The sequence below is a fragment of the Salvelinus fontinalis genome, chromosome 3 (assembly GCF_029448725.1).
Source record: "Salvelinus fontinalis isolate EN_2023a chromosome 3, ASM2944872v1, whole genome shotgun sequence".
Lineage (NCBI taxonomy): Eukaryota > Metazoa > Chordata > Actinopteri > Salmoniformes > Salmonidae > Salvelinus > Salvelinus fontinalis.
In genome coordinates, this window is record NC_074667.1 from 55,362,526 (window position 1) to 55,384,759 (window position 22,234).

General features: G+C 40.7%; 1 protein-coding gene across 1 annotated transcript in view; it reads left to right on the plus strand.

The window, feature by feature from the left end:
* The window catches only part of LOC129851139 (contactin-4-like), a 42,476-nt gene that overhangs the window by 14,683 nt on the left and 5,559 nt on the right, over nt 1-22,234 (plus strand). Inside the window, 11 exon segments of the mRNA XM_055917453.1 lie at nt 35-137; nt 1,435-1,619; nt 4,612-4,754; nt 7,471-7,600; nt 7,939-8,089; nt 15,465-15,592; nt 16,169-16,341; nt 19,835-19,952; nt 20,321-20,479; nt 20,825-20,974; nt 21,772-21,842. Coding sequence (XP_055773428.1) covers nt 35-137; nt 1,435-1,619; nt 4,612-4,754; nt 7,471-7,600; nt 7,939-8,089; nt 15,465-15,592; nt 16,169-16,341; nt 19,835-19,952; nt 20,321-20,479; nt 20,825-20,974; nt 21,772-21,842 — 1,511 coding nt within the window.

Consider the following 22,234-nt stretch of genomic DNA (forward strand, 5'->3'; position numbering starts at 1 on the left):
TTGAATGAATGTGATTTTCTTTCACCTCACACAGCTGTAATGGCAGAGTATGAGCCAAAGATCGAAGTTCAGTTCCCAGAAAGTCTTCATGTCACCAAAGGATCATCAGTGAAACTGGAATGCTTCGCCTTAGGAAAGTAGGTCTCAACTGGGATCATTATCTAGAACACTGTAGCAGCATCACGTAGTCTGCATATGGAATTTAATATTCTAAGAATATCCTCTGTTAGTCATGGTCAGAGATGGTACACATATCCCATGGCACACACCACTGTTAGATATTGTTGTTAGTGAAAGTATACACACCCCTTGCACAGTCTTCACATTTTTCTGCCTTAAAATTACATCTAAAAATGTATTGTTTTCCCTATTGATCTACACAACCTGCTCCACATTTTCAAAGTGAATGAAAAATTATAGAAACATTTAGACATTACTAAGAAATACAAAATGAGGATGTCCTGATTGCACATGTCTTCACACGCCACACTTAATACCAGGTGGAAACACCTTTGGCAGCCATTACAGCTGTGAATCATTTTGAATAAGATTACCAACCTGGCACAACTTATCCATGGTTTTTGTCAAAATTGCTCAAGCTCAGTAAATTTGGTTGGATCATTGATGGACAGCAAAATTTGAACCTTGTCTGTGATTTGTTAAGCCAATATAAGTCAGGACAGAGACTGGACCATTCAGGAACACTCAACACCTCTTAGAAAGCCATTCTGGTGTGTTTTTGGCATTATAATTTGTGTAATTGTCCCACAGAAAATTACAACTCTATCCCAGGGTTAGGTTTTCAAAAGACTGTGGCATGTTTTCCTCAACAGTATTACCAGGGCTTTGGTGCTTACATATTTATTTTGATCCTAACAAACTCCCCAGTCCCTGCTGGTGACAGGGAGCATCAGGTGTTGAGTGTTTCTGAGTGGTCTAGTCTCAGTCCTGAGTTAAAACTGCTTGAAAATCAGAGACACAATTTGAATAATGCTGTCTATCAATGATTCCCAACCAAATGTACTGAACATGAGCAATTTTTACAAAAACAATGGACATGCAGTATATTCCCCTAAGAGTTGTGAAAGTAGAATATTATTTCAAATGATTCACAGCTGCCAAAGGTGCCTCCACCAAGTATTAACTCTGGGGTGTGAAGACATCAAGATATTTAAATGTTTTAAATTACTATTAGTTTGGAAAATGTTTTATATCTTTCTTTCACTTTGAACATGTAGAGTAGGTTGTATAGATCTGTAGGGGAAACATCTAATGTAATCCCTTTTTAGATTTGACTGTAAAATGTGAAGACTGTGCAAGTGGTGTGTAGACTTTCACTAGGCACTGTATCTATGTCTGGCAGCTAATGTCTTAATACTAAGTGTCAGTATGAAGCATGTGGCTGTGGTGACCTTTACTACCTGACCTCTCCAGCCCAGTGCCTGCCATCACATGGAGGAGAACAGATGGGAATCCCCTCCCTGGCAAGATGAAAATCAACCATTCCAACGGGGTCCTGGAAATACCATATTTCAGACCGGAGGATGCTGGTGCATATGAGTGTGTTGCAGAGAACTCCAGAGGAAAAAACATCGCCAAAGGGCAACTCCTATTCCAGAGTATGATCGCTCACAATGTCTATAAATTAACAGTTGTATGTTGCTTTTAAAATATATGATAATGAATTGAACTGTACAGGTTATGAACAGTCCAAATCATGTTTTTCATGAAATTGGATGATATTTGGATGAAACCAGATCAAAGTATGATGACCAAAGTATGAAAAATGACTTTTGCTTCTACATTGATAAAGTTTGATCATAAAGTTACTGGACCCCACCCCCCTGTCAAACACTTGGATTCAGGAGGCTGGATTAAGGGGATACGGTAACATCACCTTAACCCTCTCATTTTAATACAGCATTGGTAAGATGATATTCTCGTACCTAATTTAAATAAGTAACGCCTTGTAACCAACATCGGAGAAGGCGTGTTTGCAGAGGAGCGTGGTTATATATAGCTAGATAGCTACTCCACTGATGTCAAAATTTGACCGTAGGGTGTCAGCAAATCTAATTAAAAGTTTACCCTATTCATCTATGACAAAGATGTGTCCCCTTTCGTCTGTGTCTGGTGTTAGCTAGCTAGGTCTTCAGCCAGCATGAAACAAATGGGGGGAGGGTAGTTCAAAACTCCGCAGTTTAAGTCAACCCATCCATCAGCGCTGCCGTAAACCACATCACAAGAGACAAAAGGGAGATGTATAAAACATTTTTGACATCATTGATGCAATTTCTATGTTGTTTGACTTGCTTTGTGTATCACCAAATTAGCTTGAGATTATTTTGCTGCAACACTGCGTCCAAGTTGCTTGACATAGGCGTTTCAAAGAGCTGTCGTTCAAGGATAAAAAAAATAATAATAATAATAATATTTCACCTTTATTTAACCAGGTAGGCTAGTTGAGAACTGTGACCTGGCCAAGATAAAGCAAAGCAGTGTGACACAGACAACAACACAGAGTTACACATGGAGTAAACAATAAACAAGCCAATAACACAATAAACAAGTCAATGACACCGTAGAAAAAAGAAAGTCTATATACAGTGTGTGCAAAATGCATGAGGAGGTAGGCAATAAATAGGCCATAGGAGCGAATAATTACAATTTAGCAAATTAACACTGGAGTGATAAATGAGCAGATGATGATGTGCAAGTAGAGATACTGGTGTGCAAAAGAGCAGAAATGTAAATAAAATAAAAACAGTATGGGGATGAGGTAGGTAGATTGGGTGGGCTATTTACAGATGGACTATGTACAGCTGCAACGATCGGTTAGCTGCTCAGATAGTTGATGTTTAAAGTTGATGAGGGAAATAAAAGTCTCCAACTTCAGAGAAATCATGAATATAAGCTCCCTGCCCACTCAGCCTGTCTTTTCAAACTTCCTGGTAGTTAGCCATGAGAGAGAAAAAATGAATCTCAAATATTGCTCATTTCTAAACAAAACAAATACTATGGGGGATATTTTAGTCACTCAAAAGTCTATTTTACATGGGATTCAGAATTACTTTTCAGGACCTTTTAACTTTATTTCCCATCCTTGTAGCTGCTTCTTAATATAATAATAAATCGATTAAAAGCAATAAGTTGTTTTCAACTTTAAATTCTTAACATGAAATATAACTAATAATAACTAACACATTGTTTGAATGCTAATGATTTTACGTGTCCTGTGTCAATGTTTAGCTAAGCAAGTCTAAGTAAAATATCTGATCCATAAATTATGGTCGTAAGTCAGGCCTCTGCAGATTCTGCTGTGAGGAGGCAGAGTCATTAGATCATTTATTTTGGTATTGTCCGTATGTAGCTCGTTTTTGGTCACAGGTCCAGGAATGGTTGAAGAATTGCAACATTTGCGTAGAACTAACGCTACAGATAGCAATACTGGGGGATTTGAAAAGCCATAGTCAATCAATCAATAATATAATAATTATTTTAGCAAAAATGTTTATTTTTAATTTACAATCCGTGGAAGCTATGAGAATAGGAAGATTCAAATCTTTTGTGAAGCATCACAGCACAGTTGAAAAATATATGGCAAATAAAAATCCGAAATGGATGATGTTGGAAGATAGATGGGAAGGGTTGAGTGGAGCTGAAGGGTGGGACTAATAACAAGATAAACAATGTAGGGCATACGGTATCTGTGAAATGTGTATAGGTGCGGAGCTTTTGTGAAATAGCACAGTTACAAGTGGAAATCAAACTGGATGGACAACAGAAATAGAGGAAGGACTAAGAACAAACAAGAGAGAACTATTATAAAGTAGACTGTGTCTGTAAAATGTGTATAAGATCTATAAATTGAAGGTAAAAACAGAAATGTTTATCAGTTTACTCCAATTGGGGGATCGGTGGTAGGGTTTGCGGGGAATAATAAAGGTATACTCTTTAAAAAGTATGTATGTCTATATAGGTATGTGTATGTATATATGTGTATATGTATGCATACGTGTATGGATATATATATTTACCCCAAAAAATATGGGGGATTGGAAATGATGCAGACAATTACATTGGAAGCAACATTCTTTCCACAATATTAAGCTGATCCACCCCTTAAAAAAAAATATAAAAAATAATAAATAAAAAAAAAAATAATAATAATAATAACTAACACATTGTTTGAATGCTAATGATTTTATGTGTCCTGTGTCAATGTTTAGCTAAGCAAGTCTAATTAAAATATCTGATCCATAAATTATGGTCATAAGTCAGGCCTGGAAAACCTTTTGCTCACTTTATGAAAGGGCATTATAAAGACAGGATAATCTGGAATGAATGTGGACCAATTAACCTTTATGTTTATTCATTCTGAAGTGGCTAAGTCGTTGTCTTGCCAACTTGAACACTGCCACAACCCAGTTGGTCCTTAGAGAAATATTCAAATTGCATCCCAAGCTTAGAGCAGCTTTCAGCTCTACCATACAGCTATTCTTTGTGCCATTAATTATTGAATGATTTAGGCCAATAAAGAAAATTTTTGCATTAGAAAAGTCAATATAGATGCTGACATTTTGAAACTAAATTGTGATATTTATTCTACAGATGTTGAACATCTGCACTGGGTCCAGACGTTAAAAGACGCTCATATGGCTATCGAGGCTAATCTTCAGTGGGAGTGTAAGGCGAGCGGTAAACCTAAACCCGTGTACAGATGGCTGAAGAACGGGGAGCCCTTGGTGTTGGAGGTGAGAATGACTACAGAATTTGAATGTGTCCCATTCAATCCCATTAAGAACTAGTCTAACCATCGTAAGACCCCTTTTAATCTCAGATCAAAGACATGAGATCAAACATTAGGCCAATTTTTATTTCAAAAGTCTACCCATTAAAGTTTTCTGCAAAGGTCACACACAATCAGCAGAGATATTACAATCATCAGAGATATTACAGGGTATAAAAAACTGATACACACAGGAAACGTTTGAGCGTGAAAAACCCAGCAGCCTTGTAGTTCTTAACACAAACCGCTGTGCCTGGCACCTGTCACCATACTCCGTTCAAAGGCACTTAAATATTTAGTCTTGCCCATTCACCCTCTGAAAGGCACACATACACAATCCATGTCTACATCTTCTCAATTGCTTATAAATCCTTCTTTAACCTGTCTCCACCCTTTCATCTCCACTGATTGAAGTGGATTTAACACTTGACATCGATAGAGGATCATAGCTTTCACCTGGATTTACCTGGTCATTCTATGTTAATGTTTTCTATACTCAGTGTGCAGTACCATTCAAACTCAAACGTTTGGGCACTTATACTCATTCAAGGGTTTTTCTTTATTTTTACTATTTTCTACATTGTAGAGTAATAGTGAAGACACATGATGTAGTAACCAAGAAAGTGTTAAACAAATCAAAATAGATTTGAGTTAGGAGATTCTTCAAAGTAGCCACCCTTTGCCTTGATGACAGCTTTGCGCACTCTTGGCATTCTCTCAACCAGCTTCATGAGGTAGTCACCTGGAATGCATTTCAATTAACAGGTGTTTCTTGTTCATTTGTGTCATTTCTTTTCTTCTTAATGCGTTTGAGCCAATCAGTTGTGTTGTAACACGGTAGGGGTGGTATACAGAAGAGAGCCCCATTTGGTAAAAGCTCAAATAAGCAAAGAGAAACGACAGTCCATCATTACTTTAAGGAAAATTTCAAGAACTTTCAAGCGCTATGATGAAACTGGCTCTCATGATAACTGCCACAGGAAAGGTAGACCCAGAGTTACCTCTGCTGCAGAGGATAAGTTCTTTGGAGTCAACAGCCTCAGAAATTGCAGCCCAAATAAATGCTTAATGGAGTTCACGTAACAGACACATCTCATCATCAACTGTTCAGAGAAGACTGCATGAATCAGGCCTTCATGGTTGAATTGCTGCAAAGAAACCACTACTAAAGGACACCAATAAGAAGAAGAGACTTGCTTGAGCCAAGAAACATCAGCAATGGACATTAGACCGGTGTAAATCTGTCCTTTGGTCTGAGTCCAAATTTGAGATTTTTGTTCCAACCGCTGTGTCTTATTGAGATGCGGAGTAGGTGAACGTATGATCTCTGCGTGTGGTTCCCTGTGTCCCATGTGTGTGCTTAGTGGGACTATCATTTGTTTTTCAACAGGACATTGTCCCAAAACACACCTCCGGGCTGTGTACGGGCTATTTGACCAAGAAGGAGAGTGATGGAGTGCTGCATCAGATACCTGGGGCCAGATTCACAAACCTTCTTAAGGAAAAAATGGCAGTTAAGAAGACATTTCTTCTTAACTATAAACTAAAGGAGAAAGTTAAGCTAAGTTGCTATTCCTCCAAAAGGTTATTGGAAATGCTCTTGCGCTATTTCTTATGTTTCTCCTTAAGCAAAAAGTTAAGAAGAAATTAGATTCTTCAAAATTAAGGTATTGGAAATGTTCTTTAAATTCCAAGATGGCTAAACCCTTGTCTTAAACTCAGAACAGTGAGAGAAAAAGCTCATGAAAGCAATTGAACATGTTTAATTCACACAAACTTCATCTGAAAGTTTCAGTATTTATTATTTTAAACCCAAGAACATTTTTTAGATTAATAATCTTAGTTGGAAATTTGCTAACATGATATCGGTTGCCAAGCAACAAAGATCGTAGGAAGATATTTGAGGAGTTTGTAAGAAAATCATTAATTCTTAAGAAATTGTTGAGGAATTGCACTTACAAATTATCTTATGAACTTCTTATTTTTGTCTTAAGCAGCTTCTTAAGTTTTTGTGTAAGAATTGTTTTGTGAGTCTGGGCACTGGCCACCACAATCACCTGACCTCAAACCAATTTAGGGATGAGTTTGTTTGGGATGAGTTGGACCGCAGAGTGAAGGAAAAGCAGCCAACAAGTACTCAGCATATGGTGAAACTCCTTCAAGACTATTGGAAAAGCATTCCAGGTGAAGCTGGTTGAGAGAATGCCAAGAGTGTGCAAAGCTGTCATCAAGGCAAAGGGTGGCTACTTTGAAGAATCTTTAACACTTTTTTGCTTACTACATGATTCCATATGTGTCATTTCATAGTTTTGATGTCTTCACTATTATTCTACAATGTAGAAAATTGTAAAAGTAAAGAAAAACCCTTGAGTGAGTAGGTGTCCAAACTTTTGACTGGTACTGTATATTTAAGCAACAAGGCCCGAGGAAGTATTGAACACAGCCCTTAGCCGTGGTATATTGGCGATATATCACAAACCCCCGAAGTGCCTTATTGCTATTATAAACGGGCTACCAACGTAATCTTAGCAGTAAAAATACATGTTTTGTCATACCCGTGATATACCACGGCTGTCAGCCAATCAGCATTCAGGGCTTGAACCACTCAGTTTATAATTGGAGTGTCATCACACATCCTATACTGAGATGTGTTATTGAGGGTGTATCTCTCTTGTCACCAGGACAGGATACTTTTAGAAGGTGGACGATTGTCCGTATCCAGGATCAACCTGTTGGACTCTGGGATGTACCAGTGCCTGGCAGAGAACGAACATGGAGCCATCTATGCCAGCGCTGAACTCAAGGTTGTAGGTAAGTATGTCTGGATAACTCTAGTCTGAAGTATTTTTTTTGTCTTCTTTTAAAAAGCTGAAGCCAGAGACACAGCAAGGTCAAGACATGTACTAACACTGTCAGTAGAAATGAACAGAAAGTGAATATCAGCTGAGCCATGGTTTTTAGCCACATTTACATAATTACTTGATAAAGAAAATCAGCCAGTGGTTTTTCATGAAATGACATTTGTATAATTGACTATGATGCGTTTGACAGCTTGGCTGATGCATACATACGGTAGCTAGCTGCTGTGCCACTGCCTCGTCAAAGAGAACAGAATGGTTTCAACAGGGTTTGTTCTGTTCCCCATGCAGCCTCTGCACCCGACTTCTCCAAGAGTCTTGTGAAGAAGTCCATGCTGATCCAGAGAGGGGGGGAGGTGATAATGGAGTGCCGTCCCCATGCGTCCCCTAGGGCCTCCATCTCCTGGCGGAGAGGGGGAGAGTTTCTGAAGGACAGCAAGAGGTACAGTCGCAGTCGCAATATGGTCGTTCCATGAAATAAGTGCCTTTTTGTATTTTAGGTAGATATTATGCACCAATATTGAATTTTAAAAGCTTGTTATGTTAAATGAATCTCCATTCAGTACAGACGACATGGAGAAATGAATACATCTAAATGTTAATATGAACAAAGGCTTTCTAAAACTCTGTCAACCGTGTCACTTCTAGGAAGACATCCTTCCAAAATGTATCCAAGGTTCACCATCATTGTAAAGCCCTAGTTAAAAAGTCATTTCTGAAGATGAATCACATGAAATAAATAGTGATTCATTTATGTCTGTCCCTCATTTTAAGGTCAACTCTGTTACGTGAACTGAACTCTTGTTTTAATATGTTTAAACTATTCCTTTTTTAATTTAAAATTGTTTAAGAAACATTGAACAATCATTGAGTAAATGCAGGTGAGCTGGTTCTACAATTTCTATGCCATTTTCTGGTGTTTTGTGGTGGAAAACTGAACATGTCGAGCATAACACAAGATCAACCCTGTTACCCATAGATAGACAGCTAGAAATGTTTTACAATTGCATTTTTGGTGAAGCTTGCATTCAATTGCATCTCACTGTTGCACACAACAATCTTCCATTCCCCCTGTCACAGGGGAATTTATGGCTGATTTTAGAAGAAATCGTCAACCCTGTTACGATCAACCCTGTTACTTTATTTGGCACTTAATAGGCACTTAGTATTTTTCTCAAAAGGCACCGAATTGGTGGAATGACCCAATAACAGTACCAATCGCTGCTCATGCCATTGATGGCTCGTATATAAGGGCCCTTCTCCTGGGAACTTGCTAGTCTCTTGGGCTCAACGCTGTTTATGTCTCTAATCAAGGGGACGATGACGTGGGGAGGGGGCTTTTTGCTAACATTCTCTCTTTTGCTTGTAGTTCTATGGAGATGTCCAGGACCTTGCTAGAGGTCTGTATATCTCTGTATTCAGGGATGTTCTATACAACACCTTCACAGTTATGGTAGGGACTTTCATGTTCATTATGATGACCTTGGTCTTTCAAGCTTGTATTCAGCCATGGCTATAAATGATTCCTTGTAACCTCTCATGCAAGCCTCACAGCCTCACAGCTTCACAGCTGACAAGTTCAGTTGAGGTACTAGTCTTAGCACAGAAGGTCTGTGGGGACAGTGGAACTGCTGCATAACCCTGCTGCAGCTACACTAAACTATAGTGAATTACTGTACTGCAGTCCTTTGAGAGAAAGACTCTGCCAAGAGCACGCTGTGGACCAAGAGCTGGAGAATAACATATCCAGTATACTACCGCCCACTCTCTCTCTGTGTGTGTGTGTGTGTGTGTGTGTGTGTGTGTGTGTGTGTGTGTGTGTGTGTGTGTGTGTGTGAGTTTGTTTTTGCTCTCTCTCTCACACACACACACAATGTGAACCCTTTGGTATTACCTGGATTTCTGCATGAATTGCTTATCAAATGATCTGATCTTCATCTAAGTCACAAACATAGTGTGCTTAAAACTAATAACACACAAAGTATTGTATTTTTCTTGTCTATATTGAATACATAATTTAAACATTCACAGTGTAAGTTGGGGAAAAAAGCACTGTTGCTACTGCAGTCCCCAAAAAACGTCTGAAGTTTGAAATAGTGCACCTGGATGTTCCACAGCGCTACTGGCAAAATATTGTGTGGACAGATGAAACTACAGTTGAGTTGTTTGGAAGGAACACACAACACTATGTGTGGAGAAAAGGCACATCACACCAACAGCAAAACCTCATCCCAACTGTAAAGTATGGTGGAGGGAGCATCATGGTTTGGGGCTGCTTTGCTGCCTCGGGGCCTGGACAGCTTGCGATCATCGACGGAAAAATGAATTCCCAAGTTTATCAAGACATTTTGCAGGAGAATGTTAGGCTATCTGTCTGCCAATTGAAGCTCAACAGAAGTTGGGTGATGCAACAGGACAATTACCCAAAACACAGAAGTAAATCAACAACAGAATGGCTTCAACAGAAGAAAATATGCCTTCTGGAGTGGCCCAGTCAGAGTCCAGACCTCAACCCAATTGAGATGCTGACCTCAAGAGAACAGTTCACACCAGACATCCCAAGAATATTGCTGAACTGAAACAGTTTTGTAAAGAGGAATGGTCCAAAATTCCTCCTGGCCATTGTGCAGGTCTGATCCGCAACTACAGAAAACGTTTGGTTGAGGTTATTAAATCCAAGGGTTCACGTACTTTTTCCACCCTGTACTGTGAATGTTTACACGGTGTGTTCAATAAAGACATGAAAACGTAAAATGTGTGTGTTAATAGTTTAAGCAGACTTTGTTTGTCTATTGTTGTGACATAAATGAAGATCAGATCAAATGTAATGACCAAATTATGCAGAAATCCAGGTATTTCCAAAGGGTTCACATACTTTTTCTTGCCACTGTACTTTACATTACTCAGCCTAAACATTAGCGCCACAGGTATCTTCCACAAAGCTGTGAACGATCTGAGAGACCAGGCAAGAAGGGCCTTCTATGCCATCAAAAGGAACATAAAATTTGACATACCAATTAGGATCTGGCTAAAAATACTTGAATCAGTTATAGAATTGTCACACCCTGACCTTAGAGATCCCTATTATTCTCTATGTTTGGTTAGGTCAGGGTGTGACTCGGGTGGGAAAGTCTATGTTTTCTATTTCTGTGTTTTGGCCGAGTGTGGTTCCCAATCAGAGGCAGCTGTCTATCGTTGTCTCTGATTGGGGATCATATATAAGTTGTAATTTTCCGTTTGGGTTTTGTGGGATCTTGTTTTCTGTTTCGTGTCTGTACCTGACAGAACTGTGTGCTTTCGTTTTTACTTTGGTTATTTTTTTTGAAAATAAAAATCATGAACACTTTCCACGCTGCGCTTTGGTCCACAACTTTCGACAAGAGCCGTAACAAGAATCCATTGCCCTTTATGGTTGTGAGGTCTGGATTCTGCTCACCAACCAAGGTGGCAAACACAAAATGGGACAAACACTAAATTGAGACTCTGCATGCAGAAAATATCCTCTGTGTACAACGTACAACACCAAATAATGCATGCAGAGCAGAATTAGGCCGATACCCGTTAATGATCAAAATCCAGAAAAGAGCCGTTGAATTCTACAACTACCAAAAAGGAAGTGATTCCCAAATCTTCCATAACAAAGCCATCACCTACAGAGAAATTAATCTGGAGAAGAGCCCCCTAAGCAAGCTGGTCCTGGGGCTCTGTTCACAAACACAAACAGAACCCCAGGACAACAACACAATTAGACACAACCAAATGTGTGCGAAAACAACCAAATGCGAAAACAAAAAAAGAATTACTTGACACATTGGAAAGAATTTGCAAAAAAACAGAGCAAACTAGAAAGCTATTTGGCCCTAAACAGAGTGTGCACAGTGGCAGAATACCTGTCCGCTGTGACTGACCCAAAATTAAGATAGTCAAAGACTATGTACAGATTCAATGAGCAGCATAGTCTTGCTATTGAGAAAGGCTGCCGAAGGCAGACCTGGCTCTCAATAGAAGAGGCTATGTGCGCACTGCCCACAAATTAGGTGGAAACTGAGCTGCACTTCCTAACCTCCTGCCATATGTGTGACCATATTAGAGACACATATTTCCCTCAGATTACACAGTCCCACAAAGAATTTGAAAACAAATCCAATTTTTATAAACTCCCATATCTATTGGGGAAAGACCACAGTTTGCAATCACAGCAGAACTATTTGTGACCTATTGCCACAAGAAAAGGGCAACCCTTGAAGAACAAACACCATTTGTAAATACAACCTATATTTATGTTCCATTTTGTACTTTAACTATTTGCACATCATTACAACACTGTATATAGACATAATGACATTTGAAATGTCTTTTCTTTTGGAACTTTTGTGTAATGTTTACTGTTAATATTGAATTGTTTATTTCACTTTTGTTCATTATCTATTTCACTTGCTTTGGTAATGGAAACATATGTTTCACATGCCAATGAAGCCCCTTAAATTAGAGAGAGAGAGAGCTCACCAGCAGCACAATGTTTAGTGTACTCCTCCCACACTCCCTCTAATTCTGCATCTTTAATTGGGGTAGTGCGGTTGAGTCAGATGGAGTGTGAACAGGAGCCTTGGTGATACTGCTGCTTTTGGGCTGTGGCCTGAATCAATATGTGCTGCCACATTTCCATAGTCTTTCCGTAACTCAGTGGACGTGACTCAACATGTGAGCAGAGCAATTGATTAGTTATCATATTCCTTTGGCGGTCATGGGGAAAAAGAGAAAGAAGTGATTATACAGGCTGTGCATCTGGACGAGAATAGAAAATGCACAGCGTGGAACAGCGTTTCTTTCTTAAAGCAGATAGTTCTTTACGTTTTGATTTGTTTTATTGCCCCTCAGGCCATGTTTTCAGCACACCTCCATCACTCAATATTTGATATTTTTGTCAATAAATCTGCCCAAAGCACCCTATGTCAGACATGGTCTCAGCTCAGCCTGAGTGAATACATCTTTTTAAGAGCTGCAGTGAAATTGTTGATTTCTGAGCTTGTAGTTCACAGCTTTTGTTTTGCTGGAACAGTGTCATGATAGCTAGGAGTTCATAGCATTGTTTATGCATGTTTACATTTGTTACATTTTGTTATATTTTAAAATAAAGTACAAGCATTAAAAACCCAATGTTTGTGGAATTTGGCAAACAATGAATAGAAACAACTTCATTGTTATGAGGTTACTTTTATGTTGTATAAAGTAAACCACTTTTATCTAGATTGTGATGTGGAAGTTTTACAAACAATGGGGAAAATGTTGCAAATAAACAATTGAAGTCAGAAGTTTACATACACTTAGCCTGGACTCATTCAAACTCGTTTTTCAACCACTCCACAAATGTCTTGTTAACAAACTATAGTTTTGGCAAGTCGGTTAGGACATCTCACATGACACAAGTCGTTTTTCCAACAATTGTTTACAGACAGATTATTTCACTTATAATTAACTGTATCACAATTCCAGTGGGTCAGAAGTTTACGTTAACTGTGCCTTTTAAACAGCTTGGAAAATTCCAGAAAATTATGTTGTGGCTTTAGAAGCTTCCGATAGGCTAATTGACATAATTTGAGTCAATTGGAGGTGTACCTGTGGATGTATTTCAAGGCCTTACTTCAAACTCAGTGCCTCTTTGCTTGACGTCATGGGAAAATCAAAAGAAAACAGCCACAAGTGGTTCATCCTTGGGAGCAATTTCCAAATGCCTGAAGGTACCACGTTCATCTGTACAAACAATAGTACGCAAGTATAAACACCATGGGACCATGCAGCCATCATACCGCTCAGGATGGAGACACGTTCTGTCTCCTAGAGATGAACGTACATTGGTGCGAAAAGTGCAAATCAATTGTAGAACAACAGCAAAGGACCTTGTGAAGATGTTGGAGGAAACAGGTACAAAAGTATGTATATCCACAGTAAAACAAGTCCTATATCGACATAACCTGAAAGGCTGCTCAGCAAGTAAGAAGCCACTGCTCCAAATCCAAAACCGCCATAAAAAGCCAGACGAAGTTATGCAACTGCAAAATAGAACTGTTTGGCCATAATGACCATCGTTATGTTTGGAGGAAAAAGGGGGAGGCTTGCAAGCCGAAGAACACCATCTCAACCATGAAGCACGGGGCTGGCAGCATCATGTTGTGGAGGTGCTTTGCTGCAGGAGGGACTAGTGGACTTCACATAATAAATGGCATCGTGAGGGAGGAAAAATACGTGGATAAATTGAAGCAACATCTCAAGACATCAGTCAGGAAGTTAAAGCTTGGTTGCAAATGGGTCTTCCAAATGGACAATGACCCCCAAGCATACTTCCAAAGTTGTGGCAAAACGGCTTAAGGACGACAACAGTCAAGGTTCTGGAGTAGCCATCACAAAGCCCAGACCTCAATCCTGTAGAAAATGTGTGGGCAGAGCTGAAAAAGCGTGTGCGAGCAAGGACGCCTACAAACCTGACTCAGTTACACCAGCTCTGTCAGGCGGAATGGGCCAAAATTCACCCAACTTATTGTGGGAAGCTTGTGGAAGGCTACCTGAAACGTTTGACCCAAGTTAAACAATTTAAAGGCAATGCTACCAAATAGTAATTGAGTGCATGTAAACTTCTAACCCACTGGGAATGTGATGAAAGAAATAAATAAAATATGAAATAAATCATTCTCTCTACTATTATTCTGACATTTCACATTCCTAAAATAAAGTGGGGATCCTAAGACATGAAGTTTTTACTAGGATTAAATGTCAGGAATTGTGAAAAACTGAGTTTAAATGTATTTGGCTAAGGTGTATGTAAACTTCAACTGTACCTTTGACTGTTGCTTTGCACCTCAGAACTGTACAGCATTGTACAAGTCTGAATGAGTATACTTTATGAGTATACTTTCCGACTTCAACTGTATGTAGTCTACAATCGTCCCTGATTAGTATTTCAGTAATGTGCCTTTTTCAACGTTGTTACTCGAGTTTCCTCGGTATCTCACTGTGTCCAGACAGCCAGCTACAAGTGAGATGGCTCTTTAGTCATATCTGCTTTCATTACCTTTTGGAAATGGCTTTTAGTGTGTCGATAGGATCTCACACATGTTGTATAATTACAAGGCCGCAGGTAAAGATTCCAATTCGGAGTGAATCATCTCTCTCTGTTGTTCTGCTCTCTTCTCCTTCCCCTGTCCTCATTGGCCTTAGTGTCCCACTGTGTATTCTATTAAAATGCACATTTAATCTTTTGTGCTTTCAATAGCATGTCGACACAACAGCAAATCTGTTCTGCTTCAACTAAGATAATTGCTCTGTTCTGAAATGTGCAAATGTGCTTGTAAAGAATTCAGTTTTTAATTCATGAAATACTTGTCATTCAAACTACAACATGGATGTAGGCTATTTAAGCAATAAGGCCCGAGGGGATGTGGTATATGGCCAATATACCACGGCAACTGACTGTTCATAGGCACGACGCAACGCTTGTATATTGGCCATATATCACAAACCCCTGAGGTGCCTTATTGCTATTATAAACTAGTTACCAACATAATTAGAGCAGTAAAAATAAATGTTTTGTCATAACCATGGTATAGGGTCTGAAATACCACAGCTTTCAGCCAATCAGCATTCAGGGTCTCGAACCACCCAGTGGTTATAATGGTTATAATGGTTATAATCGAGATAAAGCCACAAGTGTTGATGTATTTGTATGCTAATCATCATTTAGAATCCCTATATAACCCAGTCAGTGCTATCAAGTCATTATTGATCCTGATAACAGCAGTTGTCTGTTCCTTCATTTTTGTCAGACGGACTATTATGGAGGATGGAACTCTCCGTATCACCAACATCAGCAAATCAGACGGAGGGAGGTACACCTGTGTGGCCAGGAACCCCTTTGGGACATCAAGCAGTACTGCTACTCTGGTGGTGAAAGGTACTTTTCCGGACACAGATTTCACTACCTTTTAAGCAGATGGTTTAAACCTGTGTTTAGAGGGGTAAATACTAAGCCAAGCATGAAATTGATAATGAAATATATAGTTGTTTTATGTTCTTGCTGGTTTGACAGAAACATAACTCATCATCCTTGGTTTTGTCAGCTGTGAGTTATTGGTCATACAGCAGAGGGGAGAAAATCCCTGGCATCTAGAGTAGTGAGGAGAGAGATGTTATGTTCCACCCAAATCAGACATTTCATGTTGATTTAAAAAAGAGCTGCTGTTTAAATTAGTTGATTTGGCTGTTTTAATAACTGATGGTTGTACATGGAGTATTAATTTGACACCATCATTGCATTACGTTGAATTATTCAGTCTCAAGGCTATATCAATACAACAACAAAAAATTCTCCAAACATGTTAATTGGATTGAAAGGAATAAGCATTAAATTTAAAACATCTTGTCAACATGAACAGGACATTTTTCCAGCAGCAGGCCTATATTCAAGTATTGTAGCACAGCTCCAGTAACACATGATCATGTGTGTTTGTTTTTCTGTGTTGTCAAACAGAGCCAACCAAGATAACGGTTCCACCGCTGAGTGTGGATGCCACTGTGGGACAGAGCATCGTGTTGCCATGTGAAGTGTCCCGAGACTCCTCCCTGGATCCCACCTTTAAGTGGTTCTTCAACGGCAAACTCATTGATTTTAACAAACAGGACCACTTTGAGATGATAGGAGGAGTATGTACCTACTCTGCCTTCAGAAAGTATTCAGACTTCTTGAATTTTTCCACATTTTGACAGCCGTTATTCAAAAAATATTTAAATATTTTTTTCCCCCATATCAATCTACACACAATAATGACAAAGCAAAAATGTATTTTACATTTTTTTTGCTTATAGGAATATTACTGCCCGGACTTGAACCCGATCGAACATCTCTGGAGAGACCTGAAAATAGCTGTGCAGCAACGCTCCCCATCCAACCTGACATTTACTTAAGTATTCAGACCCTTTACTCAGTACTTTGTTGAAGCACCTTTGGCAGCGATTACAGCCTCAAGTCTTCTTGGGTATGACGCTACAAGCTTGGCACACCTCTGTTTGGGGAGTTTCTCCCATTATTCTGTGCGGATCCTCTTAAGCTCTGTCAGGTTGGATGGGGAGCGTTGCTGCACAGCTATTTTCAGGTCTCTCCAGAGATGTTCGATCGGGTTCAAGCCCGGGCTTTGGCTGGGCCACTCAAGGACATTCAGAGACTTGTCCCGAAGCCACTCCTGTGTTATCTTGGCTGTGTGCTTAGGGTCATTGTCCTGTTGGAAGGTGAACCTTCGCCCCAGTCTGAGGTACTGAGCCCTTTGGAGCAGGTTTTCATCAAGGATCTCCATGTACATTGCTCCGTTCATCTTTGCCTCGATCCTGACTAGTTTTCCCTGCCGCTGAAAAACATCCCCACAACATGCTTCACCATAGGGATGGTGCCAGATTTCCTCCAGATGTGACGCTTGGCATTCAGGCCACAGAGATCAATCATCAGACCAGAGAATCTTGTTTTTCATGGTCTCATTGTCTTTAGGTGCTTTTGGCAAACACCAAGTGAGCTGTCATTTGCCTTTTACTGAGGAGTTGCTTCCGTCTGTCTACTCTACTTTAAAGGCCTGATTGGTGGAGTGCTGCAGAGATGGTTGTTCATCTGGAAGGTTCTCCCATCTCGACATAGGAACTCTAGAGCTTTGTCAGAGTGACCATTAGGTTCTTTGTCACTTCCCTGACCAAGACCCTTTTCCCCCGATCGCTCAGTTTGGCCGGTCGGGCGGACAGTCTTGCTGGTTCCAAACTTCTTCCATTTAAGAAAGATGGAGGCCACTGTGTTCTTGGGGACCTTCAATGCTGTAGAAATATTTTGGTACCCTTCCCCAGATCTGTGCCTCGACACAATCCTATCTCTGAGCTCTACGGGCAATTCCTTTGACCGCATGGCTTGGTTTTTGCTCTGACAAGCACTGTCAACTGTGGGACCTTATATAGACAGGTGTGTGCCTTTTCAAATCATGTTCAATCAATTGAATTTACCACAGGTGGACTGCAATCGTTGTAGAAACATCTCAAGGATGATCAATGGAAACAGGATGCACCTGAGCTTATTTTTGAGTCTTTTAGCAAAGAGTCTAAATACTTAAGTAAATAAGGTATTACTGTTTTTTTGTTTTGAATACATTTGCAACAAATTCTGAACCTGGTTTCGCTTCGTCATTATGGGGTATTGTGTGTAGACTGATGAGGAAATTGTTTTATTTAATCCATTTTTGAATGAGGCTATAGCGTAACAACGTGAAAAAAGTCAAGGGGTCTGAATACTTTCCGAAGGCACTGTATATCAATGTTTCCCGACCCTGGTCCTCCAGTACCCCCAACAATACACCGACCCTGGTCCTCCAGTACCCCCAACAATACACTGACCCTGGTCCTCCAGTACCCCCAACAATACACCGACCCTGGTCCTCCAGTACCCCCAACCATACACCGACCCTGGTCCTCCAGTACCCCCAACAATACACCGACCCTGGTCCTCCAGTACCCCCAACAATACACCGACCCTGGTCCTCCAGTACCCCCAACAATACACCGACCCTGGTCCTCCAGTACCCCCAACAATACACCGACCCTGGTCCTCCAGTACCCCCAACAATACACCGACCCTGGTCCTCCAGTACCCCCAACAATACACCGACCCTGGTCCTCCAGTACCCCCAACAATACACCGACCCTGGTCCTCCAGTACCCCCAACAATACACCGACCCTGGTCCTCCAGTACCCCCAACAATACACCGACCCTGGTCCTCCAGTACCCCCAACAATACACCGACCCTGGTCCTCCAGTACCCCCAACAATACACCGACCCTGGTCCTCCAGTACCCCCAACAATACACCGACCCTGGTCCTCCAGTACCCCCAACAATACACTGACCCTGGTCCTCCAGTACCCCCAACAATACACTGACCCTGGTCCTCCAGTACCCCCAACAATACACCGACCCTGGTCCTCCAGTACCCCCAACAATACACCGACCCTGGTCCTCCAGTACCCCCAACAATACACCGACCCTGGTCCTCCAGTACCCCCAACAATACACCGACCCTGGTCCTCCAGTACCCCCAACAATACACCGACCCTGGTCCTTCAGTACCCCCAACAATACACCGACCCTGGTCCTCCAGTACCCCCAAAAATAAACGTTGTTGTAGCCCTGGACAAACATCATTGAGGGCTTGATGATTACAAGTTGAATCAGGTATGCTTGTCCAGGGTTACAATACAAATGTGTACTGTTGGGGGTACTGGAAGACCAGGGTTGGGAAACTCTGACCTATACTGTACAGGAGACAGCCAATACACAGGTGTCTCTGCTCACGTCTGTGTACTGTAACAGTACACCGACAAGTCAAACAAGACTAGGGCATTTAACATGGAGGCCTGGCCAGGTAAAACTTGTAGCGAGAGATGAAAACTCCCAGCCTGTAGCTGATCTTAGGAGTAAATCACATGATACTCAGCAGGTAGCCTAGTGGTTAGAGTGTTGGACTACTAACCGAAAGGTTGTAAGATCAAGTCCCCGAGCTGACAAGGTAAAAATCTGTCATTCTTCCCCTGAACCAGGCAGTTAACCCACTATTCCTAGGCTGTTGTTGAAAATACTTTTTTTTTTCTTAACTGACTTGCATAGTTAAATAAATACAAAATAAAAAAATACTCCTGTGAACAAAGAAAGGATAAAGGAAAGGGGGATACCTAGTCAGTTGTACAGCTGAATGCATTCAACTGACATTTTTCTTCCACATTTAACCACACCCCTCTGAATCAGAGCACAAATCTGTCTGATTACAGGATGTATCCTCTGGTCTGCTGAGCACACAAAGACCCTGCACTAAAATGGCCTGTATAACACTGACATTTTCACTGTCAGCATCATTTAGCAGAGCTCTTAAACTTCAGGAACTCGTTTGTTTAACACAAGGAGTGTTAGAACCAGTGTCACTCCAGTGTTCCTACCTGCTCTTTTCTCTCTCTAAAGACCTAGCCTGGCCTAGTTCTTCCTGCTACTGCCATAGCGTACAGAGAGTTGAAACGTTATTATTATTGGTACACAACATGAATTATTGTTATTGAATGACTATTGGGAATTACTAGTATTGTTGTGAAATTACACTTTTTCCTGTTCTATTGTCATCAGGAATCAGCTGGTGATCTGATGGTTAGGAATATTCAGCTAAAGCATTCTGGGAAGTATGTGTGCATGGTACACACTGTGGTGGACAGTGTCTCAGCAGCAGCCGACCTCATTGTCAGAGGTACGCATGCACTTCCTCACTGTGATGCTACTTTGTATTCCTGAGACGCTGTAGCAATCATGTAAAGAGGAATTAGAAAACCTCAGACATTATCACACTCTATTCATTCTCTTTATTCTACTTCATTCAGTGTTAAATAATGACTACAGGATCATCTCTAAATCAATACATTCATTTTCCACTTCTCCTTCCTTTTTGAGTAATTTTGTATTTCCCCTCATCAATTGAAGGATCTTTAGCTCCGCTGGGTGAAATATTAAATGTCTTTCTCTTTTGACTGCCTTGCATGAAACTGGTTTAATCCTGCCATCCTTTTTTGGCTGACACAATAGAGCTCTTTGACAGTGGTTGTCTCCCTGTTCTGTCAGGACCACCCGGTGCCCCAGAGGGTCTCATGGTGGGGGAGATCACTGACTCCAGTGCCCAGCTCTCCTGGGGGTCTGGGCCAGACAACCACAGCCCTGTCACCACATACACCATCCAGGCCAGGACCCCCTTCTCCATCGGCTGGCAGGCTGTCAGGACAGGTAGCTACAACACCAGCCCATCCATTTGCTTAGACACTACAGCGTTTATGAAAGTGTTTTCTACAGGACATTATATTTAGAGAATGTTTCTGTCATAGAGATGTATAATTTGGTGGTGGTTTCTGTACTATGATAATATTGTGAGAAGAGTCAGCTTTGGGGATGATGTGAACAGGAGTATTGCTTTCTTTTTACTCATTCGTTATCTCAGGGGCCTTCTTGGATAAGTTATATTGACTGAATTGTATCACAGGCAGTTTTTGATAACATGGATGCTTTCTGAAATGTAATTTGTTGATGGATGAGAATCAATATGTATTTAAATTCTAAATTCTTTAATCCTAGTTCCTGATTCTGTGCCTGGACAGATGTTTCATGCAACGGTGATAGATTTGAACCCCTGGGTGGATTATGAATTCAGGGTGGTGGCTATCAACAATGTGGGTGTTGGAGAGCCCAGCATACAATCCAAGCAGATTCGAACGAAAGCAGCAGGTACTTTTTAATTCCTTTCTGTCCTCTCGTGTTGAATCTGTCTGATTAGTGTAACTTGTATTGAGTGTTCTGTTCTTCCCCTGATAGATTTCACCATGTAGATCCCACAGTCACTTTTATCGTGCCTTTCTCATCGCTAATTATGTGTAATGAAGACAGAATCAGCTTTGTTCCAATCGACAGACACCGAGACAGGTGTTAATGATTTACCTAATAGGCAAAGAAAGTGAGAATTTGTTCATGTGTTTAGATGACACGGCTGACACAGCCATGTGGATATTGACACTTTTGATACTTTTGCTCATCAGATTAGAACCAACCGAGCAGGATGCATCATACCCTTTAAGCATTTAGATGCTGTGTACATCAGCATGCAGGAAAACCTAACATGATTAATTCATGTCAGCAGTATCAACAGGAACCGTGTGAAATACCCACGCATGCCATCAGGCAATGACTTAAAAGGGTCTATTTTGAGCGGGTTAGCAGAGTGCGTCCGACTGGCTCACAAGAGAGAGAACACATGGAGGTGACACACTGTATTAACTGTGTGTGTGTGTGTAACCTTTATTTAACTAGGCAAGTATGCACAGGCGCTTATGCCAGTATCAACCCAAATGTAATTGGATAAAAGAAACAAGCCTTTGCTTTGTGAATTTAGGAAACCGTATTGCGATTAGGGGCACTATGATAGTGATATCAAGGCTTCTGTATGGTTTTGGAGTAGTAAGGATTCAAATATGCCTTTACTCCCCCCTCTGAAGGAATACACACTGTTGTTGTTTCTGTCCATCCAGTTCCTGAAGTAGCACCGGGTAATGTGAGTGGAGGAGGAGGTAGCCGAGGAGAACTGGTTATCCAATGGGAGGTAAGCTTGCTGATCAGATTTATTAGAATATGTCTTCATTGTGACGGCTGTTTTCAAATCACTCTGCTGACATGAATGGGGTTTGACAGAATTCTCTATGGCAATGTGACTTCAATTAAATGGGTTTTAATTAAAACAAGAGCTGTCTTGCCTAGATATTTGCCTCCTCCAAACGGCTCCCCTGGTGTGTAAATCAAATTGCAAGATGCAGCGATGGTGGAAATTGTATGTGCATAAATCTAGGATGATGTCTCAGACTGGGTGTTTCTGTGGATCTCTTAAAGTGATTTGGCTTATCATGCAGAATGGTTTAGGAAGTGTGTATAGCTTTGGTTATAAAGGTAACTGCCAAAATAAAGGAAGCACCTTGGCATTAACTCTACAAGTGTCTG